The sequence below is a fragment of the Equus asinus genome, chromosome 13, assembly GCF_041296235.1.
Source record: "Equus asinus isolate D_3611 breed Donkey chromosome 13, EquAss-T2T_v2, whole genome shotgun sequence".
Lineage (NCBI taxonomy): Eukaryota > Metazoa > Chordata > Mammalia > Perissodactyla > Equidae > Equus > Equus asinus.
The window spans coordinates 2,619,921-2,643,764 of NC_091802.1; the positions used below are offsets into that span (position 1 = coordinate 2,619,921).

Consider the following 23,844-nt stretch of genomic DNA (forward strand, 5'->3'; position numbering starts at 1 on the left):
AACTTCTTTCAAGAACCTTTATTCTTGAACAAAGTTATCTATAAGGTTTCTCTGGCTCTGAAATCCAGTATCACTATGAGCCCCAGTCAGGACTGGAATGCAGTGTACAAAGCTCTTCTTCAGCTGCCCTTGTGGATGAACATGGCATCCCACCTTCTTCTACACAGGTGTTAAAAGCAGGTATGCACGTGAGTTTCACACCAACACTGCCCAGAAGACAAGAGAAAGGCAAAATGGGAACAGGGAAACGTTCAAGGACCAAGAAGAATCAGTGTCGAGAGGATTCTCCCTCAGCCTCAAAAAGGCAATCTTTCTGTGTGGAGGAGGTTCTCTTTGAGGCATAACGGCAAATTTAAAGAGGGAATCTATTAGAGTATCTGATACTTAAGAGTTCATTGGTTTAATGTTGTCAAGAAAAGAAACTGCCCTCTACAAACTCCAATCGCTAGTTAAGCTCTTTCAGGAACAGAGACTAGAAATTGCCTAATCAATGGTTTCTACTTCTTCTTAAGAAAGCATCGAAGCTTTCCCAAACAAAATCTTCTACAGAGCCTCATATATAACAAGGTTGATGCACCCTGACTGCAACAAAGCCGAGTCCTGCTAACTCAGCCTCTCCCTAGTCCAGACTCAAGTGGCTCCCTAGGTGCACATTCATGGTCCCTTGGGTCTCTTGGGAACACAGTCTGAAATCTACTGTTCTAATCCTCTCCAGGCAAATGACTTGTCTAGAACATGTGTAGGACCCCAGGTCCAGGGCTCTCCCAGGCAGCCTCCTCTACCCATGGACAGTCTTGAGGATGTACTCGCCTCCCTGTAATTCCCACGTGAGGATAGTACACAATTACGTGCACTTCCCACTCTTGGGGGAGGTGTTTGGGAAATGGGCTGCTTCCAAAATACAGTGGAGTTTTGGAGCCTAGAGAAAGAAAAACACCTGGTAGAAGACCAACAACATAGCTTCTGTGATCTCTCTTACCTCTTGTGCAGTGCTATCCACTCTATTAAAAAAAAAAAGAGTCCAAGTCCCATCTTCTCTAAGCACGCTCAAGGAACTGATCAGAATGCTGCCGCTAAATTGACAGTAGGATTCTTTTGTAAGGTTTATCTTTCTAAATATAAACACAAAATCTTAAAAAAATTGTACACACAAAGAAAAGTCCTCAGAGATCTTTTAGTTATCAACAATGGTTACTGTGGGCGGCGGGGATGGTTTATTTGACATACATCTGTATTCTCTGAACTGTGTGCAATAATTACCACTGTTAAAAAAGAAACAGAAAACATTCTCTCTCTTGTTGTGTTTTGGTGAATTTCTTTCAAAGATACATATATATTTGTTTAAAAGTCCTTTCCATCATGTCAAATAATCTATCACAAGGAAATACAATTTATTTTACCATTCTGTTTTCATTACTAGTTCCTGTTATTGCAATTCTTTGCTATTATAAAGCTGCAATGGCTACCATTTGATTCCGAGTTTTGTGTGCCTGCCCGTCTTAGCTCCTCTATCAGAATTTAACTCCTCTATCAGAATTTAAGGTAAGGATAACGTCATTTGATGTGATTTTCATCTGTTTGAGAGATAAATAAAAGAATAGGACCTGTCAGTGTTCTTAGGGAGGTGACACTCCCTGGGAGAGAGACGGACCAACAGCTAGAAAACCCGATGAAGGAGGATTGCTATCATCAAGGGAGACAAAAATGCATCTGGAAACAGAGAAGGAAATGGATGGACAGGATGTTTAGGAAAGACTTCATAAAAGAGGTTACATTTAGGTTGTCTTTTATTCTTTCTTTCAAAAGATGAAGAGTTCATCAGGAGAAAAAAGGGAAAATATCATTCCAGGAAGAAGGATCAAAATTTGTAAAAGCATAGTGAACTTGTATCTGTTAAACTCTGATTGCTTCTGTCATTCCCTCTGCTCCCACCCAAACCATTCCAAGGGTCTCCAGAGTTGAGGCCTCTGAACCCTCACATGGACGACTCCAAGAGCTGACTCTCTACCTCCAGGCTTTCGCTCTTCAAATCCTCTGCTGCCAAAGTGACTTTAGAAAACACAAATACGACCCTGGTTCTCCCTCACTTAAAACCTCTATTGCTCATTTCAACTGATGCAGAAAAAGCATTTGATAAAAATTCAACATCCTTCAGAAGGGGGTTACAAAGCATGGAGTAAGGAGATAGGTAGATAAAATCAGAAAACTGTAGCTATATGTCAGAACAGGTTAGCAAATACTCAAGAACAGCATTAAAGATAAAGGGAAGGAAAACACAGAAAACAAACGTAATCATGTCACTTTAACCACAAAATGAGAACACGAGGTGGAATAAGATGTGAGAAAAACAACTTAGGATGGGGTGGGGAGAGGAAAGGGAGGGAATTGGTTCAGTCTAAGGAAACCAGAGGCTATCAGAAAATGGACTATCTTATCTACGAGATTTTGAATACAAACCTAATGGTAACCACTAAACAAAAAAGCAGAACAGAGACACAAACAATAAATAAAGAGAAAACAAAAAAACACCACATAACTCAACTGGTAGAGCAAAATACAGGGGACGAGAAAGAAAGGAAATGCAGGAGAATCAGAAAACGAGCGATAAAATGGCAGCATTAAGCCCTCATATATTGATAATCACCCTAAACGTAAATGGACTGAATTCTCCAATGAAAAGACACAGAGTGACGAGATGGATTAAGAACAAGACCCAACAATATGCTGCCTCCAGGAAACACATCTCAGCTCCAATGACAAACACAGGCTGAGAGTGAGGGGATGGAAGACGATATTCCAAGCTAATGGCAAACAAAAGAAAGCAGGTGTCACAATACTTATATCAGACAAAGTAGTCTTCAAGATAAGACAGGGAAAGAGAGACAAAGAAGGGCAATATTTAATGATAAAAGGGACAGTCCACCAAGAAGACATAACACTTATAAATATCTATGCACCCAACCACAGGAACATCAAAGTATGTAAAGCAACTATTAACAAACCTGAAAGATATTAATAATAACACAGTAATAGTAGGGGACCTCAACACTCCACATACATCAATGGACAGATCATCCAGACAGAAAATCAGCAAGGAAACAGTGGAATTAAATGAAAAGCTAAACCAAGTGGACTTAATAGACATATACAGAACACTCCATCCAAATACAGAAGAGACATTCTTCTCGAGCATGCATGGGACATTCTCAAGGATAGACCATATGTTGGGAAACAAGACAAGCCTCAATAAATTTAAGAAGATTGAACTAATAACAAGCATCTTTTCCAATCACAATGTATGAAGCTGGACATTAATTAGAAGAAAAAAGCTGAGAAAGAGACAAAGATGTGGAGACTAAACAACAGGCTATTGAACAAGCAATGGATCATTGAAGAAATTAAAGGAGGAATCAAAAAATATCTGGAGACAAACGAAAATTAAAACGTCCCATACCAACTCACGTGAGACGCAGCAGAAGCAGTCCTAAGAAGGAAATTCATCGCAATACAGGCACACCTTACCAGACAAGAAAAATCCCAAATAAGCAATCTCAAACTACACCTAACTGAATTAGAAAAAGAAGAACAAAGCCCAAAGTCAGCAGAAGGAGGGAAATAATAAAAATCAGACCAGAAATAAATGCTATTGAAACAAAAAAGGCAGTAGAAAGGATCAATGAAACAAAGAGCTGGTTCTTTGAGAAGATAAACAAAATTGACAAACCCCTAGCCAGTCTTACAAAGAAAAAAAGAGAGAAAGCTCAGATAAATAAACTTAGAAATGAAAAAGGACAAATAACAATGGATACCACAGAAATACAACGGATTATAAGAGAATACCACGAAAAGCTATATGCCAACAAAAATGGGCAATCTAGAGGAAATGGATGAATTCTTAGACTCTTACAATCTCACAAAGCTCAATCAAGAAGAAATAGATAATCTGAACAGACCAATCACAAGTGAAGAGATTGAAACAGTAATCAAAAGCATTCCAAAGAATAAAAGCCCAGGACCAGACAGCTCCCCTGGGGAATTCTATCAAACTTTCAGAGAGGATTTACTATCTATCCTTCCCAAGCTATTCCAAAAAATTAGGGAAGACACATTCTATGAGGCCAACATCACTCTGATACCAAAGTCTGACAAGGACAACACAAAAAAGGAAAACTACAAACCAATACTGCTGATGAACATAGATGCCAAAATCCTCAACAAAATATTGGCAACCTGAATACGGCAATACATCAAAAAGATCATACACCATGATCAAGTGGGATTTATACCAGGGACACAGGGATGGTTCAACATCCGCAAATCAATGTGATACACCACATCAACAAATTGTGGAATAAAAACCACACGATCATCTCAATAGATGCAGAGAAAGCATTTGACAAGACCCAACAGCAGTTTATGATAAAAACTCTTAACAAAATGGGGATAGAAGGCAATTACCTCAATATAATAAAGGCCATATATGACAAACCCACAGCCAATATCATACTCAGTGGGCAAAAACTGAGCACCATCCCTCTAAGAACAAGAACAAGACAAGGATGCCCACTATCACCACTCTTATTTAACGTACTGGAGGTTTTGGCCAGAGCAATTAGGCAAGAGAAAGGAATAAATGGAATCCAGGGGCTGGCCCCGTGGCCGAGTGGTTAAGTTTGCGTGCTCCGCTGCAGGCGGCCCAGTGTTTTGTTGGTTTGAATCCTGGGTGCGGACATGGCACTGCTCATCAAACCATGCTGAGGTGGCATCCCACATGCCACAACTAGAAGGACCCACAACGAAGAATATACAACTATGTACTGGGGGGCTTTGGGGAGAAAAGGGGAAAAAAATAAAATCTTTAAAAAAAAAAAAAAAGGAATCCAAATAGGGAGAGAAGAAGTGAAACTCTCACTGTTTGCAGACAACATGATCGTATATATAGAAAACCCTAAAGAATCCATTGGAAAACTATTAGAAATAATTAACAACTACAGTAAAGTTGCAGGGTACAAAATCAACTTACAAAAATCAGTTGCATTTCTCTACTAACAAACTTACAGAAAGAGAACTCAAGAACAGAATTCCATTTACCATCGCCATAAAAAGAATGAAGTATCTAGGAATAAATTTAACCAAGGAGGTGAAGGACTTATACAATGAAAACTACAAGACGTTATTGAAAGAAATAGATGATGACATAAAGAGATGGGAAGAGATTCCACGGACATGTATTGGAAGAATAAACATAGTTAAAATGTTCATACTACCCAAAGCAATCTACAGATCCAATGCAATCCCAATCAGAATCCCAATGACATTCTTCACGGTTACAGAACAAGGAATCCTAAAATTCATATGGGGCAACCAAAGACCCCGAACTGCTACAGCACCACCGGGAAAAAAGAACAAAGCTGGAGGCATCATAATCCCTGCCTTCAAAATGTACTACAAAGCCACAGTTATCAAAACGGCATGGTACTGGCACAAAAACAGGCACACAGATCAATGGAACAGAAATTTTAAAAAGCCCAGAAATAAAACCACACATCTACAGACAGCTAATCTTCAACAAAGGTGCTAAGCATCTACAATGGAGAAAAGACAGTCCCTTCAATAAATGGTGCTGGGAAAACTAGACAGCTACGTGCAAAAGAACGAAAGTAGACCATTATCTCACGCCATACACAAAAATAAACTCAAAATGGATCAAAGACTTGAAGGTAAGTCCTGAAACCATAAAACTCCTGGAAGACAATACAGGTAGTACACTCTGATGATTTTAAAAGGATCTTTTTGAATACCATGTCTTCTCAGACAAGAGAAACAAAAGAAAAAATAAACAAGTGGGACTTCATCAGACTAAAGAGCTTCGGTAAGGCAAAAGAAACGAGGATCAAAACAAAGAACAACCCACCAACTGGGAGAAAATATTTGCAAATCATATATCTGACAAGGGCTTAATCTACATAAAATATAAGGAACTCACACAAGTGAACCACAAAAAAACAAACAGCCCAATCAAAAAATGGGCAGAGGATATGAACATTTTTCCAAAGAAGATAGACAGACGGCCAATAGGCACATGAAAAAATGTTCAACACCACTAATCATCAGGGAAACGCAAATCAAAACTACAGTAAGACACCACCTTATGCCTGTTAAAATTGCTATAATCACTAAGACTAAAAATAACAAATGTTGGAGAGGGTGTGGAGAAAAGGGAACCCACATACACTGCTGGTGGGAATGCAAACTGGAGCAGTCACTATGGAAAACAGTATGGAGATTCCTCAAAAAACTAAAAATAGAACTACCATACAACCCAGCCACCCCACTACTGGGTATCTACCCAGACAACTTGAAATCAACAATCCAAAGTAGCATATGCACCCCTATGTTCACTGCAGCACTATTCACAATAGCCAAGATATGGAAACAATCCAAGCGCCCATCAACTGATGATTGGATAAAGAAAAAGTCATATATATATATACACACACACACACACACACACACACACACACAATGGAATACTACTCAGCCATAAAAAAGATAAAATTATCCTATTTGCAACGACATGGATGGACCTGGAGGAAATTATGCTAAGTGAAAAAAGCCAGACTGAGAAAGACAAACACCATATGATTTCACTCATATGTGGAATATGAATACACTAATGGACGAAGAAAACAGTTCAGTGGTTACCAGGGGAAGGGAGTGGGTGGTGAGCACAGGGGGTGAAGGGGAGCACTTACGTGGTAACAGACAAGAAACAACGTACAACTGAAATCTCACAATGATATAAACTATACGAACTCAATACAAAAAAAAAAAAAAAAAAAATTCAACACCCTTCACGACAAAAGGCATTTACAAAAAACCCATGACCAACATCACACTCAATGGTGAAAGATTGAAAGTTTTTTCCTAACATCAGGAACAAGAGAAGGATGTTCACTTTTGCCACTGCTATACAAGATTACTAGAAGTTCTAACCAGAGCTATTAGGCAAGAAGAACAAATAAAAAACATCCAAATTGGAAAGGAAGAAGCAGAATTATCTCTATTCACAGACAACATGATCTTAAAGACAAAAATCCTAAAGAAGCCATACACACACACAAACCTATTAGTGCTAATAAATCCAGCAAAGTGGCACGGTACAAGATCTACACACAAAAACCAGTAGCAATGAACAATCTGAAAAGGAAGTTAAAAAAACAGTTCTACTTACCATAGCATCCAAAAGCATGAATAAAACGACAACATACTGCTGAAAGAAATTAAAGACCTAAATAAATGGGAAGACAATCCGTGTGCATAGACTAGGAGACTTACTATTAAGAAGGCGATACTGGGGCCATCCCTCTGGCTGAGTGGTTAAGTTTGTGCTCTCTACTTCAGCGTCCCAGGGTTTCGCTGGTTTGGATCCTGCATGTGGACATGGCACCGCTCATCAAGCCATGTTGAGGCAGCATCCCACATAGCAGACCCAGAAGGACCCACAGCTAGAACATACAACTATGTACTGGGGGTCTTTGGGGAGAAGAAGAAAATAAGAAACAGCAATTCTCCCCAAAGTGATCTACAGATTCAATGCAATCCTTATTAAAATTCTAATAGTCTTTCTTGAAGAAATGGAAAAGGCGATCCTAAAATTCACGTGGAATTGCAAAGGGCCCCAAATAGCCAAAACAATCTTTTCTTTCTTTTTTTTTTGAGGAAGATTAGCCCTGAGCTAACATCGGCTGCCAATCCTCCTCTTTTTCCTGAGGAAGACTGGCCCTGAGCTAACATCCATGCCCATCTTCCTCTACGTTATATGTGGGACAGCTACCACAGCATGGCTTGCCAAGCGATGCCTTGTCCATACCCAGGATCCCAACCAGCGAACCCCAGGCTGCTGAAGCAGAATGTGCGAACTTAACCACTGCGCCACGGGGCTGGCCCTACCAAAACAATCTTGAAAGAGAAGACCAAAGTTGGAGGACTCACACAGCCCAATTTCAACACTTACTACCAAGCTACAGTAAATGAAAACAATGTCGTACTAGCAAAAGGACAGAACAATGGAATAGAACTGAGAGTCCCGAAATAAACCCAAACATCTACAGTCAATTGATTTTTGACAAGGGTGCAAAGACCATCAAATGGTGCTAAGAAAAACTGGAAATTCACATGCAAGAGAATAAAGCTAGATTCTTACTTTACACCACATAGAAAAAGCAACTCACAATGGATCGATGACCTAAATATAAGAGCTAACACTCGAAGACAACTTGGGGCAAATCTTCATGACCTTGGATTTGGCAATGGTTTCTTAGATTTAATACTAAAAGCATAATCAACAAAAAAAGAAAAAAATAGATAAATGAGCCTCCATCAATATTAAAAACTTTTGTGCATCAAAGGTCACTATCAAGAAAGTGAAAACACAACTGATAGTATGGGAGAAAATATCTGCAAATCATGTATCTAACAAGGATGTAGTATCATGAATATATAAAGAACTCTTACAACTCAACAACAAAAAAGACAAACAACCCAATTCAAAAATGGGCAAAAGACATGGAGAGACATCTCTCCAAAGAAGATACACAACGGCCAACCAGCACATGAAGATACTCAGTGTCACTGGTCATTCAGGAAAATGCAAATCAAACCTAGAGTGAGATATTTCACACCCACTAGAATGGTGATAATCAAAAAAGTGAAAAATAACAAGTGTTGGGGAGAAACTGGAACATGGCTGGTGAGAACGTAAACTATTTCAGCCACTATGGAAAACAGTTTGGCAGTTCCTCACAAAGCTAAACACAGAGTTAACTTACGACCCAGCAATTCTACTCCTAGGAATTTACCCCAAAGAACTGAAAACAGATATTCAAACAAAAAACTTGTTCATGAATGTTAATAGCAGCTCTATTCACAATAGCCAAAAGGTGCAACCAACCCAAATGTCCACCAACTGACGAACGGATAAACAAAATGGGATCTGGAATGGAATATTATTCAGCCACAAACAGGAAGAAAATACTAATAGCTACAACATGGATGGATTTCAGATATATCATGCTAAGTGAAGGAAACCTGACAAAAGGCCACATGTTATATGATTGTTTTGGGCTTTTTTTGCTGAGGAAGATTGGCCCTGAGCTAGCGTCTGTGCCAGTCTCCCTCTATTTTGTACGCCAAACGCCCCACAGCGTGGCTGACGAGCGATGTCGGTCCGCGCCTGGGATCCGAACCTGCGAACCCAGGCCGCCGAAGTGAGCGGTCAAAGGTACCCGCTGCGCCACGGGCCGGACCCTACTTGGTTCTTCTTATATGAACTGTCCAGAACAGGCAGATCCTTGGGGACAGAAAGCAGACTAGGCTTGCCAGGGGCCGGGAGGAGCGGGGAACGAGGACTGACTGCTTGAAGGCTACGGGGTTTCCTGCTGGTGTAATAAAAACCTGACACTAGGCAGACGTGACGGTTACACAGCACTGCGAACGTACTGAACGTACTGAATTGTGCACCTCAAAACGACTAACATGCTAAGTGGACGTGCACTTTGACACTTGCACATAAAGCACAGGGTGCTCGGGCCCCTCGTGATGCGCCTCCAGCGGCCTCCCCTCCAGGCCACCTCCCAGCTGCTCACGCGAACCGGCTGCCGTTTCCCGCCGTCGGGCCGTTCTTCGCACGGGCTGCTTCCGCCAGCGGGCAAAGCGGCCCCGCCTCAGCGCCAACATTCAAGCAAAAAACACGTGCGAGCGCGTCCCGCGGTCCCCGCCCCGCGCCAGGCAGTAGGAGAGCCGCGGCCGGGGGAGCAGCCGGCAGCCCCCGAGCCCGGAGCCCGCGGCGGGCGTCGGACGACGGCCGCGGAACCGCACCTGCGCACACGCCGCCGCGTCCCCGCCCGGCCGGGCGCGCCGACACCCAGGCGCGGGCCCCCCCCGCACACGGCCGGGTGGCAACGCGCCTGCTTACCCGCCTCGCGCGGCCGTCGGACAGCAGGTCGGCGATCCCCTTGGCCGCGTCGTTCTTCTCGGCCACACAGAGGATCTTCCGCACGCCTCGGAACGCCACCTCCATGGCGGCGCGGGACAAAGGCCGGACTCGGGGCCGCCGCAGCCACCGGAGCGCGCAGCGGCCAGCCGGGAAGAGCATCCCTAGGTCCCGCAGCCACGGCCGCTCCCCGGGCGCCCGCGCATGCTGGGGGAGCCGGAGGTGAGGTCCGCCCGGTGCCCACCCTAAGGGAACTAGAGCGTCAGGGAGCCGCCACCGCCGCCGCCCGCGGCCCAGGCACCTCCCACCAGCCCACCGGGCTTCAGAGCAGCGGCGACCACGCCTTCTCCTCACCACTACCGCCTCGCGCCGAATCCTGTACCTCGGCAGCCGCTTCCGCCCGCCTTCTCGGGCCACTTCCGCCCGGCGCGAGTCCCACAGGACCGCGAACTACAACTCCCAGACTGCCCCGCGTTACGGGGCCACTCGTCCCAGCACGTTTCCGATTCTCCGCCTCACTTCCTTTCCTTCTGGTCAGTGGTTGGCTAGTCGATTCGTCCTTGGGAGAGGCCTCTCGATAGTCCCGCCCAAGCTTCTCTTGCTCACGATGTTTTTCTCTCCTGCCGGGAACTCTGCGCGGACGCTTCCGGGTCACGCGACGTGGACACTGAGAGTCATGTGATACCAAGATGGCGTCGCCGCGGTAGCTGGCTTCGGGTTGTGGCGTCCAAGGAGTTGCGACGGTTTCTGCGCTCGGGCCGTGGGGACCGCAACGCTTGGCTGGTCCCTGCGGCGGCCCGTAGCCCTTCCTTAGGCGTTCGTTCAGTGCTGGGGCTTTTTCTGTCGCGGTGGGTTCGGGGAAGTGCTGGTGACCTCGCTGCAGGTGCCCTGCGCCGGCCGCGATACCCGGAGGAGGAGAAAGTCAACTGGCTTCCCCGGTCTTCTGGACCTGCGGAGTTCATGAGGCCTCCGAGGGCACTGGAGGAGCTACACTTCTGAGGGGGCTGCCTAGTACCCCTGAGGGTAGACGAAGACCGCAGCGACTTTGCTTCCTCCTCCACAGGCCTGGCTTCCCCGCGTTGATTACCCCCGCATCCTCTCCCACTTCCTCTCAATGTGCTCTCCATATATCTGGAAATATGATCAGCGCCCCTGACGTGGTGGCCTTCACTAAAGAAGACGAGTACGAGGAGGAACCTTACAATGAGCCGGCTCTACCCGAGGAGTACTCGGTGCCTCTTTTTCCCTTCGCCAGCCAGGGAACTAACCCATGGTCCAAACTGTCCGGGGCCAAGTTCTCTCGAGACTTCATCCTTATTTCTGAGTTCTCTGAGCAGGTGGGACCCCAACCCTTGCTGACCATCCCCAATGACACCAAAGTTTTTGGTACTTTTGATCTCAATTACTTCTCTTTGCGGATCATGTCTGTGGATTACCAGGCCTCTTTCGTGGGCCATCCCCCTGGTTCTGCTTACCCCAAACTGAACTTCGTGGAGGACTCCAAGGTGGTGCTGGGAGACTCCAAGGAAGGAGCCTTTGCATATGTGCACCACCTTACCCTGTATGACCTGGAGGCCCGTGGCTTCGTGAGGCCCTTTTGCATGGCTTATATCTCAGCAGATCAGCACAAAATCATGCAGCAGTTCCAGGAGCTTTCAACTGAATTTTCTAAAGCTTCTGAGTGCTTGAAGACAGGCAACAGGAAGGCATTTGCTGGGGAACTTGAAAAAAAACTGAAAGACTTGGATTACACCAGGACAGTGCTGCACACAGAAACAGAGATCCAGAAGAAAGCTAATGACAAAGGCTTTTACTCATCTCAGGCAATTGAGAAAGCCAATGAACTGGCCAGCGTAGAGAAGTCCATCATTGAACATCAAGACCTGCTGAAGCAGATCCGCTCATACCCTCATCGGAAGTTGAAGGGGTCCGATCTGTGTTCTGGGGAGATGGAACGCATCCAGGATCAGCCGGACCAGGCAGCCACTACCTCTAACCCTGATGAGTCTGTTGACACAGACCTTTTTACCTGCAGGCCCAGCTACACCCCCAAACTCATCAAAGCAAAGTCCACCAAGTGTTTTGACAAGAAGTTGAAGACCTTGGAAGAGCTCTGTGACACTGAGTATTTCACTCAGACCCTGGCTCAGCTCAGGCACATTGAGCACATGTTCAGAGGAGACCTGTGCTACCTCCTGACCAGCCAGATTGACAGAGCACTACTAAAGCAACAGCATGTAACAAACTTCCTTTTTGAAGACTTGGTGGAGGTCAGTGACAGGGTGGTAGAGAAACAAAAGAGTTCACCCCCTCAGCCCTGTCAAGACAGGCCACTTTCCAGGTCTCTAGAAGAATGTCCGATCCCTCAAGTGTTAATTAGCATTGGCTCTTACAAGTCTAGCGTGGAGTCTGTGCTGATCAAGATGGAGCAGGAACTGGGAGATCAGGAGTACAAGGAAGTGGAAGTGACGGAATTGAGCAGTTTTGATGCCCAGGAAAACTTGGACTATCTGGATTTGGATATGAAAGGGAGTATCAGCAGTGGTGAAAGCATTGAGGTTTTAGGCACGGAGAAGTCCACCTCTGTGCTGTCTAAGTCTGACAGCCAGGCCAGCCTCACGGTGCCATTAAGCCCACAAGTGGTCCGGAGCAAAGCTGTCAGCTACAGGACCATCAGTGAGGACAGTATTGAAGTCCTCAGCACCTGCCCTTCTGAGGCCCTCATCCCTGACGACTTTAAGGCCAGCTACCCAAGTGCCATTAATGAAGAAGAATCATACGCAGGTGACAGTGAGGGAGCCATCCACTTCCAGGCAAGCATCAGCCCGCCAGTGCTGGATGAGGCAGAGGAGGGCAGCTTGGAAAACACTCCGTCACAAACAGACTCCTCCTGCTGCATTGGGAAGGAGAGTGACAGTCTGGGAGTGCCACCCTCCACTCCAGTCCACACACTCTCTGACGAGGATGGAGTAGTTAGCAGCCCCCCACAGCACTACAGGCAGAAGGACCAGGGGTTCCCTGTGGACTTGGCAGTGGAAAATGCCCACCCTTCCCAAGACAACACTTCTGAAGGCTTCCCTGCTTATGAACTTGACCCAAGCCGCCTGCTGGCTAGCCGGGATGTTAGTAAGAGCAGCCTGGACAACTACTCAGACACCACCAGCTATGTGAGCAGTGTAGCCTCCACCAGCTCGGACAGGACTCCCTCCTCTGCTCATCCTGCTGGCCCCTCTTCAGAGAGGCATCAAAAGAGGGCTGGCCAGAACGCCTTAAAATTCATCCGCCAGTACCCCTTTGCCCACCCAGCCATCTACTCCCTGCTCAGCGGGAGGACGCTCGTGGTCCTGGGGGAGGACGAGGCCATAGTCAGGAAGCTTGTGACAGCATTGTCCATCTTTGTCCCCAACTACAGCCGCTCTGTCAAACCTGTGAAGCATTGGGTCTCCTCCCCTTTGCACATTATGGATTTTCAGAAGTGGAAGCTTATTGGTCTGCAGAGGTAATTGGTTACAGGTGGTGGGGAAGGGCCCTGTCCAATTAGAGATGAGGCTTCAGATGTCCATCCCTCTGGGTGAGGTTAAGAAATGGGTGTGGCGGACCCCAAATCAGGAGGCCTGGCCACCAGGCTGAGCCCAGCAGCGATTCACTATGTTTCTTTTGGCAAATCATTCCCCTTGCCTGGCCTCCTGTCCCCCTGCCCGTCACATGAGGGGACCGCAGTTCTTAAGTAGTTGCCAAACTTGGTCTGCACCCTGCTGGCTCAGAATTATTGGGGAGAATTTTTTATTATTATTATTTTTCCCTATAGATTGGCAGCTGAGCTAACAACTGTTGCCAATTTTTTTTTCTTCTGCTTTATCTCCCCAAATTCCCCTGGTACCTTGTTGCATATCCTAGTTGCAGATCCTTCTAGTTGTGGCAGGTGGGACGCCGCCTCAACGTGGCCTGACGAGCGGTGCCAGGTCCACACCCAGAATCCGAACTGGCAAAACCCTGGGCCGCCACAGCAGAGCGCGTGAACTTAACCACTTGGCCATGGGGCCGGCCCTGGGAGGATATTTTAAATCATGGGTTCCTGGGCCCCACCCCCAGAAATTCTGATTCAGTTGGTGTGGGGTAAGACATGGAATTTATCTGGTGTATAGCAAGGTTTGAGAAGGACTGAACTTCTAGATCTCAGGTCCTTGCTGATTCCCAGAACACACGATGGTGTAACTAAGGAGAGAGCTGCTTCTGAGAAAGGGCTGTGGTAGTAATAGGAGCAGGCAGCCATCACTGGTGAGAGGGACATCAGAGGGCTCCCGTGGCTTTCACTCCACTGTCCTGGTTGCCCTAGAAGGCTGTCCTAATAAGGAAATGCAAGAGCCAGTTCCTTCTTCCTCTCTTTAAATGCTTTCTATTTCATTTCCTCATGTTACCCAACTTAAGCTTTAGGAGATTCTTTCTGTTTTTCCAAATACTCCTTGAGAAGTTGTGTGGCGCAAAGGACTCTCCCTCAGCATATGCACTGTGTTCTGCTTCCTCATTCTCTGAACCCCACTTCGCTCCTCTCTGAATCACAGGTGCTGAGCTAGGTCATCACCGGAGTCCCTGGTGACAGTCTGCTTCCCACGCCACAAAAGAAAGGCAAAAAGAATTTCTTCCACACTGTAGTCAGCCACCATTTGTTCTAATTTTCCAGCTTTCCGTTTACTGGGTCACTGATATCAACGAGGCCCCCATCCCCAGTCTCGCTTGTTGAGAATCTAATCCAGGCCACACCGGCAGGTGCTGGGGTACCAGTTGGAGGTACCTGAGCAAGTCCACTGCTGTGGAAGAATTCCTAGTCCAGGAGAGAGGACAGACAAGTGACCAGAGCCTTGCCATAACAGTGGGTGCTGCTTGTGTTCTAAGAAAACAAAGGGAGCAATTTAGTGACCTTCAGGAAGTGAGGGAGAAGGTACCTGGAGAAGGTCTGGAGTCTTTGGCTTGAGTGACCGGGAGAGTGGGTTGCCAGTGTAGTGGAAGAGTGATGACATGGGGACTTGGTGCGATGTGCCTGAGACAGCTGGACAAGCCCATTCCTTGGGCATCATAGGAAGCCATCAGTCCTTGCTTACAGATGCAGGGTCTGAGGCTCAGTGGGTTAGGTGACTGCCCCAAGGACCTTTGCAGGCTCCGTCCTTCTCCCAAGATCCTCTCCCTCTGCTGGTGCCATCTCTGTGCTCTCTGGTTTAACCAGTCTGTCCTAGGAAGGGGAGGGCTTTTCAGGGACTGGGATTTGCTATTGTGGTGGAATGATGGGTTGGTATGCCTTACAAACATATCTTCTGTGTCCAACTCAGTCCTTTCACCCCAATGCTGGTCTTTGACTTTTTTTTACCTCAAAGTGGAGAATCTAAAACACACATCAGTCTACTGACATCAGCTGGCTTATCCAGGACCAAGCTCTGGACAGCCTTGCCCTTTCCAGAGGCCTTCCCTGAACTTTCCTCCTTAGAATGTGCCAGAATGGCAAAAGAGATTCATCTCTTATGCTAGCTTGACTCTACTGGGTACCTGACTGGAGTGCTATGTTGAGGAGGATTCTGAGGCCTAGGTTGCGCTGCACTGGAAAGCCTGCTGTCATCAATTAACGATGTCTCTGTGGGTACAGGAGAGGGTAGCTGGCAGGTGGGCGGTGTATTTGGCACCCTAGAGTAGAATAGGAGGTGGTCTGAGTCCAGGGCCGGCCCTACCACTGTTCATCCGTAGTGGGCAAGTCACTCCTCCACTTGAGGCTTTGTTGCCTCCTGAGAAAATAAGAGGGTTGGGTCACTGAAAGATCATTTGCCAAGTATTTATGGAGGGCTGTTAAGTGCCAGCTGCTGTACCTAGTGCCAGAATTATAAGGTGAATCAGCCGTGGTGCATCCCATGGCAAGGTGAGCGTGACCTTCATGGGCAGCCCTCACTCCAGATCCAGCTCTGTCACCATTCTGTCAGCTTGACCTCTCTGAGGCTGCTTCTATCTGCAGATGGAGCTGGCAAGACCCACCTCGTGACAGCAGATGTCCAAGGGCACATTGCATCGTATCTGTGCCTGGTCAGTGTGAGCGCTCTTCTGATAGCCTAGCAGGGGCACAGACAGACTGCAGGGAAGGTGGGGCAGCAGGAGCTGAGTGTGGCCCTCACGGCCAGACTTCAGAGCCTTGAAGCATCCCTCCATAAAATCAAGAGGCCCATCGGAAGTGACAGCTGAGATCTTTCCAAAGACTCCCAAATGGGAGTGATTAACTCTCCCGTTAAGCTTTCCTTCTCAAACCTCCTGAGCATGCACAAATGTTGGGAATTGGGAGCATCTGCCTCCAGAAGGTCCTGCTCAGGCATGAGGTGTGGGAGGCAGGGGTTGGAGGACTTGTTCCCTAGGGGATGTGTCTTTGGAGGGTCAGCTGAGGGGCCAGAAATGCAGTGGGGACTGGATTTGCCACATCTCACCCAAAGAAGTCCTGGGAGGTGAGCAGTATAAGATGAAAATCCGTGGAGTTGTGGTCCGTGGCTGTTAGAGAGGGAGGCAGTAGGTGTTCTGAGTTCAGGTCCTGGTGCTGCCATTACTAGCTGTGTGGATTTGGACCAGTCATCTCCTGTCATTCATTCATTCATTCAACAAAGCCTGTTGAACATGTCTGTGGATGGGACTTACAGTACCCACCATGCAGAGCTGTAGGAAGGGTTGACCCTAGGATGTATGTAAAGCCCTAGTGCAGAGCCTGGCCCTTAGAAGTGCTCAGAGTTGTGGATAGATGGGGAGGCAGATAGGCCCATCTGAGGATCAGCCTTGAACAGTACGAGTAGAAGGGGTGCCTTTCTGTGGTCATGAACTTCCCGTCCATGGGGGTGCTCAGCTGTAGAGGGGCTTGGTCCCCTGTGCTGGGCTACTCTGGAATCAGAGCTGACCCACGAGTGTCTCTTCCCCCTTGGGTGCTTTGACTTCAGCTAAAACCAGTTCAGATCATGAACTATTTTTAAGGACTCTCACCCCAGAACAGCCAGTGTCATTGGTCCTGGATTTTTTTCCCCCTACTAAAGTAGGCCCTCTGCCTAGAAATGCTTCTCAATCAAATCAGCCATTTGTGGGTATTGAAATCAACTTGGTCTTCTGTTGTTTTAAATCAAAACCAGAGATAATTGTATTGCCTATTAAACAGCAGTAACAAGCCCTGGACTGTTTGAAAAACAGCTCAGTTCTGGTGGAAAACAGTGCTAGTGTGGGTCGGAGGCCGTGGGTTGAGTCCTGGCTCAGCCACTTTCTAGCTGGGTGATCCTGGACAAGGCACAGCTCCTGTCTAGGCCTCAGTGTCCGCATCTCTACAGAGGTTGCCTCCCTGGCTTTGGGATGAGCCCTCATGAATCTAGACAGGTGTGGGAGGTGAAGTCTCAGGCTCCCAGGCGCCCATGCAAAGCAGCCAAGGGACAGAGGCCTGGGGCTTACCTCTTCCCATGTAATCTGGCATCCTGATGAGGAACTTTGAGGGAAACAGAAATGGAGTGAGAGTTAGAAGGAGCAGCATCTTCTAAAAGGAGTGTGTGTGTGGCTGGGGGCCTCAGAGCTGCCTTGGGAGAAGCTGGGCCTGAGGCCAGGGGGATGAGTGGCTGAAATGGAGGGGCAGGAAGTTGAGGTGAGGCCTGCTTATACTGCTGCCGCAGAGCCTCGGTGGGCTGGACATGCCAAGCTCGAGGTGGTGTTTGGCTCATGGCCTGGCCCCCTTAGGGGAGGTAAAGGTGCCTCAGGAGCAGACTGAGCACCCTGGGGGCATGCGGGAAAAGGCCTGCCTCCCTGAGAAGCCAGTGTGACACCTGCAGGCTGCGTTTCCATCACCCGTGGGATGCGGGCTGCAGCCCACTGCTCTCCTTCTGGTTCTCAGAACAAGTGGCCCATGTGGCTCTCTGCTTTCCCATCTCTGTGACCTTGCTCTTGCCGTGTTCTAGAATGCCTTCCACAGTTCCCAGAGCCCACCTCTCTTTCATGGCCCAGCTCCAAGGCCACTCCTCTAGGACCTTCCTGGCCACAGGCCTCTCGTTTGGAGACTGAGCCCATGTCTCCCCTCACTCGTGTACTTGTGTGTGCGTCTTCCCAGCCAGACCAGGCTCGGTCTTCATTGCCTGCTCAGCCCCCAGGTCACTGGCTGGAATACAGTCAATGCTCAGTGAATGAATGTTCACTATACAAGAAGGTAACCCCCAGGAAAAAAAAATTATGGGATTACCTTGGTCCCAAGTGACTGTGAGTCCTTTTTATGTGTCACCTTTGGTCTGACACAGCCCTAACTTCCAGAGCTGTATCAGTCTGTGTATCAGTCAGTCTTGCTCAGCCAGCCATTTGCAGGACTGCAGGTAATCCCAGCTCCTCAGGGAGAACTGGCACCTGAGGAGGGTTTTTAGGAGCTGCTTACTCAGGCTGACCACTCTGACCTCCTTCCCTTCCTGAACAAACCTGCCCACCTGCCTCTGATGTGCTGGGCACAGTACCAAATCAGGTACAGTCCTGGATCTGCAGAAGCTCTTGTCCAGTGGGCAAGATGAAAAGACAAACAGTAGTCACCACACTGGTCGCTACCAGGCTGATGATACTGAGGGCCAGGCACTATCCTCAGCACAACTCATTTGTCTCTGCAACAACCCCATGAGGTAGGAAATGTTATCTCTGATTTATAGATGAGGCTCAGAGAGATTAAGAGACTTGACCAAGGTCACATAGCAAGAAAGCAAAAGAAAGGATCAGGGAAGGCCGGATAAGGTTTAAATTGGCATAAGCCAGGTACAAAAGGGAGGGAAGGTTATTCCAGGCAGAACAAATAGACCTGTGATTTTGGGGCTCCACCAAAAGCTTGGCATGGCTGAAAGGGACAGTCATCCGGAAGGTAACAGCAGAGGCCTCCGAGGCCAGCAGTTGTGCAGGGCCTTTTGGGCCACACCAAGGCACTTAAACTTAGTCATGAGGGTAGTGAGGAGGCCTTCAAAGATCGTGATGATCAGATCCTTCCAGAAAGAGCCAGTGAGTGTTGGCCAGGTGGGAGCAGGCCCAGAGACAGGAAGCCCCACCCCCAAGATTCTGCCTCCATCTTCCTGGTCCTTGCTCTTCCTCTTGACCTTGGCCTGTGTGTTTCAGAGTGGCGTCCCCTGCTAGTGCTGGCACCCTGCACTCTCTGAGCCGCTACAGCCGCTACACAAGCATCCTGGACCTAGACAACAAAACCCTGCGCTGCCCGCTCTACAGAGGCACCCTTGTGCCCCGGCTGGCAGACCACCGCACTCAGATCAAGCGGGGCAGCACCTACTACCTGCATGTCCAGAGCATGCTCACCCAGCTCTGCTCCAAGGCCTTCCTCTATACCTTCTGCCACCACCTGCACCTGCCTGCCCACGACAAGGAGACAGAGGAATTGGTTGCCAGCCGCCAGGCAAGCTTCTTGAAGTTGAACCTGGGTTTGGTGAATGAAGATGTCAAGGTGGTCCAGTACCTGGCTGAGCTGCTGAAGCTGCACTATATGCAGGAGTCTCATGGGACCAGCCATCCCACGCTCAGGTTTGACTATGTCCCCAGCTTTTTGTACAAAATCTGAGGTCAGTCCCAGCCACTGTGACCAAGACCTGTGACTCAGGGTATGGGGAGGGGAGGGATTGGCATGACCAAGCAGTCCTCTGAGCTGTTGAGACTTCTGGTGTAATCAGTGGGAAGGAAACCAAGGTGGGAGCCTTGGCTCCAGGCAATCTGTGAGTTGGACTTGGGCAGAGAAGGGAGCCTGGCTCTCTCTGAAGGCTTCTGGAAGGACAGTAACAGCTCTCTCAGCTCCTTGGTGAGGAGTGGCCCCTGCTGAGGACTGGTAGCCAGGGCAGAAGAAAGGTTTGAGGGGTGGGATGAGGGGCAGGAAGGCGAGGCCTGATGGGAGGAGCATGCTGGCCTCATTCAGTTCTGCTGAACACTGGAGCAGCAAAATCAAGGGAAGCAGTCCATTAACTGGAATGATTTAGTGGAAAACAGGATGGCGGACCATCCATTGCCTCGTTTAGACCCCAGCTGGGACCTTTTACTTGGCCTCCTAGAGCCCATCATCCCAGGGGAGGCCCCTGCATGAGTGAAGTGGAGGGGAGAAAGCTTGGCCCCAGCTGGGTGATGGAAAACACACAGCCTTTTGAACCCCAAGACACCCTGGCCCCATCCTCACTTCTGCTTGTAGGTGGGCCTTGGAAATCACTCCCATGGTCAGCAGAAGTGACTAAACAGTCACTAGTCCCTGGTTGTGAGGAGGAAAGCCCAGGAGACAGGCAGGGCCAAGGTGTCATGAGGCCATCACCACTGTGCAAGCAATGAAGAGCCAGCAGGCTCTCGGGCCCGGTCCACCAGCTTTTCTGGCCAGAGTGAGTGAGCACTGTTCCTTTGGGCAAGGTCTGCAGATATGCTGGAACTCGGCAGAGGTCACCCCCCAGTCCTCTCACCCATAGCAAACCTTTGCAACCACTTCACTACCTCTCACAGGGTCTCGTGGGCAAGGTGACAGCAGAGTTCTGTGCAGCTGGCTGGTCTTGGGTGGACAGCCCAGCTGGTGATAACTCATAGCAGGGATTGTCTCCACGAAGGAAGAAAGCCTCCTTGTGTGGCTGTCTTTGTTGATTTGCCTCTGGGAGGCCCCAGAGGCCGGAGTATGCACATCTCACGGCAGCTCACTCCCACCCCAGCATGTCCCCCAGGTACACACACATCACCACAGCTCACTCTCTCCTCATGCGGGTCTCCCAAGTTGTGGAATGAGCCACTCCCTGGTTCACCCAAGACCTCCCTGAGGCTTTGTACACAAATGCCACAGGTGCGTAGATGGTTTCTTGCAACCTTGAAAATTTTGTACCTTTTTTCTTTTCAAGCTGTTTTTTCCCCTAATTAGGGAGAACTCTTGGTATTACTGCTTTTTAATTTGTTCCCAGAAAATTGTGATAAAATAGACCTGAACCAGCCACAAGTGGTTGCTCCTGAGCATGTGTGTATACGTCTAGTGGGGCCATGTTCCCTACAGCTGGGGTCCTGCTGTTGAGACGTGGTCTACCCTCCAGCCTTGTGGCACACTGTTGAGGTCACAGAGGGGAGGCAGAAACCCCTGGTGACCAGCGAGGGTTTGTGTCCCATGACTCCAGTAGTCCCTTTTTTGCCCAGGTCTTCTGCACAAGATATGGTTGTTGGCTCCTGGCCACTGGCTCTGCCCAGGGTCCCTGTTCCTGTCAGAGGGTGTGTGTTTGCTTCTGAGGCTGTGCTCCTTGTGGCAGACGGTGCTGCCTCCATCTCATCCATTTTCTTTATACCTGTGCCCATTGCATATGTTCACAGAGGAGTCACCAGGACTGTCTTGGCAGCTTTTAAATGTGAAGCGTGTGTTTGCCCATGGGGAAGGCTACATGGGAAGCCTGTTTCTCTCCATGGGCTCCTCTCATCTGTTACCACCTCCCCTCCCTCATGTTCTCGATGCTGCTTGGTTTTCTAACTGGGTGGCCAATTGCTGACTATTTAGGCCTCCAGGGACATGACCTTGTGACATTTATCTCCAAGAGAAGAGAGGTCTGTGGGGTCCAAATGACAAAATGGAAAGTGATCATTGGCACCACCATGGCTATTTCTTTCCTGTGTTTCACTCCAATGTGGACTCTACAGTTAATGCTGTTCTCAACTGGAAAACTGTTAAAGGCAGAAGGTCAGTCATACTTGGCCTTCTAGAAGCAAAAGCCACGCACTGCTGTGGGCTGAAGTAGAAGTCCCCTTTGGAGGGTGTTTGCTCGGAACCTCCAAGGACTCGAAGGCAAGAGACCAGAGGGGTGTGAAGAGGACGCACTGTCCTGTGGGGCCAGCCACAGAAAGAGCAAACGGGGAGCATCTCACTTGAGTTATTTGTTTGTTAAGAAATAAAGCTGGCTTCATGGACTGACTAGTGGTTGAACTCAAGGATTGAAATTTTTGGTTAAAATCTAACACTTCAATGTGGCACTTTCAAAGGATTGCTTGATGCCAAGTGTGTTTCTTTGCAAAGGGATCAAGTGGAGTTAGGACTGAGCCCCTCTGGGCAGAGGCAGGTGAGGCCATGAAGCTGCCCCTCCCCAGTGCCCCCCACTTGGGAGAAGTGGAACCCACTGAAGACTCAGACGCATCTATAAATCTTCATGGTAGGAGTAATCTCTTCAAGAATTTTCACTTGAGGCTTTCCTCTAGTAATAGGTCATTAAGTGTTAATAAGACATTTAAAAACACTTCCCAGAAAACAGGACATCAGAGCCCCTTAGTGCTTCTTCAGTCCCATCACTTTGAAGGCTAGGCACCCGAACTTTGAGGTTTGTTTCACCCTTATTTCCAATCCATCACCTGCCCCTCCCTTTTTAAAGCAGTCCAGGTTAAGGAAAACCTGATCAGGCGAGCGTTTACACAGTAGTGACTTCCAGATGCTCTAATTTAGAGAAGTCGTTTCCAGACGGAGCCTTTTATAGCACTTGGGGCACCAGGGACACTCCAGCCTGAGCTGCTCGCACCTCACAGCTTCCCTAGGGCCCTTGCTCCTTTAGTGGAATCTTTTGATTTTAGAAATTGTGACTTTTCTGTAATTTACTGCAATGGCTGAAATTAATACACATTGCACCAGAATGTGGAGATGGGCCGTGATGGCTCACCTGTAATTTCCCTAGCTTTTAACTTCGTTTCAGATCAGTTACTATATTCAAGGTAGAGTAGACTTCAATCGCGAACAAACAACAAATCCCACTTCAAAATCCTAGGAAGGCCAAGAGATCCCACCCCAAGTGCGAGGGCTGCTGCAGTTCAGTGACATGTTTCTGGAGGCCAAGTGCACGCAGTCTTGAAAATCTCACACGCACACTGACCACCACTTCTTCCAGTGCCAGACGCACGCCCACGCCTCCCCGGACCTGTTGCATGTTGCATGGCAGGCCAGCTTCTTGTGCTGCTGCCCTGTCGTCTTTGCACAGGTAGTAACACTCCCTAGCTGGTGGGGATCCACTGGAAGGTGGACAACCTTCGGAGGCACTGATCCCCCAAACCAGCAATCTGATTTTACCTCCCATCTCTTCAGTCAGAAGGAAGTGCCTTGGTTCGTGCTTTCAAGCAAACCAGCCAGCTTTCTGGCTTTTCTCCAGTAGTGTGATGGAAAGTGATAAAACTGGAATCTTTGAAAGAGATAGCGTATCAACAGACTGAAATAAGGAAAAAGCATCAAATTTCTACTTCTGGCTGGAAACAAAACCAGTCTCAGATGATGAGGTCTGAGCACACCAAGCTCTCCTGAGCCCTTTCTCCCTTGAGCATGACCTAATCTGGCCTTGGTTGGTAAGCTTGGGTTTTGGCCATGGGAAGGAGGAAGCAGGAGTGGCGAGGGGATGGAACAAGCACTTTGCAGTGAATTAAGCTGCTGCTATGAGGTTCCGGCTTCCTGGGATGACTGTTCAGCTCCAAAGTGAAGGCTACAAAGAGGTCTTGGAGATGTCCCTTTGTCTTCAGTTGGAGAAGAGTCAAACCCTGAATGTAAGACTGTTTTGGCAGCATAATGGCTCCCAAACTGAATGGAGAGATGTGGGACTGGTGTGTCACCCACACCCCATGGAGACTGCAGCAGCTGTCCCAGCCGTGCTGGAGTATACCACCACAGGGACGCCTGCCAGACAGGACCACCGGGTGCCTCACCCACTGACTGCCTGACACTGGCTGGCTGGCTGCACAGTTGGGTGGAGATAAATGCCGCCTTTAAGGTTATAGTGAAAAGCATAGTCTTGAGGAAGTCGTATTTGTTATTTTCTGGAAAGCTATTTTATTACTGCATGTTCCTCTGTCTGTGTGTGTGAATGTGA

At 48.2% G+C, this 23,844-nt stretch overlaps 2 protein-coding genes across 5 annotated transcripts in view; one reads left to right on the forward strand and one right to left on the reverse strand.

Annotated features, from left to right (window-relative positions):
* The window catches only part of TOP3A (DNA topoisomerase III alpha), a 37,188-nt gene extending 27,032 nt beyond the window's left edge, over positions 1-10,156 (reverse strand). For 2 of the 4 annotated variants that reach the window (XR_006512536.2, XM_014851689.3), the window contains exon 1: positions 9,977-10,156. Coding sequence is in view for 1 of the 4 variants with exons in the window: in XM_014851689.3 (XP_014707175.1) it covers positions 9,977-10,156 (180 nt within the window). In the remaining 3 variants the exon portion in view is untranslated. Of the gene's footprint in view, positions 1-7,338; positions 7,432-9,647; positions 9,668-9,976 lie in introns of those variants that run through there. The other 2 variants (XM_070482265.1, XM_044745409.2) reach the window with 2 other exon arrangements.
* A 451-nt stretch (positions 10,157-10,607) lies between these two features.
* Positions 10,608-23,837, forward strand: SMCR8 (SMCR8-C9orf72 complex subunit). The gene is made up of 2 exons (XM_014851691.3): positions 10,608-13,493; positions 19,121-23,837. The coding sequence occupies exons 1-2, from the start codon at positions 11,134-11,136 to the stop codon at positions 19,572-19,574; spliced, it is 2,814 nt and encodes a 937-aa protein (XP_014707177.2). The 5' UTR covers positions 10,608-11,133; the 3' UTR covers positions 19,575-23,837.
* The last annotated feature ends 7 nt before the right edge of the window (positions 23,838-23,844 follow it).

Coding starts and splice junctions, on each gene's coding strand:
- SMCR8 (XM_014851691.3), top strand. CDS start 11,134: ATGATCAGCGCCCCTGACGTGGTGGCCTTCACTAAAGAAGACGAGTAC. Junction 13,494..19,120: donor AAGCTTATTGGTCTGCAGAG/GTAATTGGTTAC, acceptor TGTGTGTTTCAG/AGTGGCGTCCCCTGCTAGTG.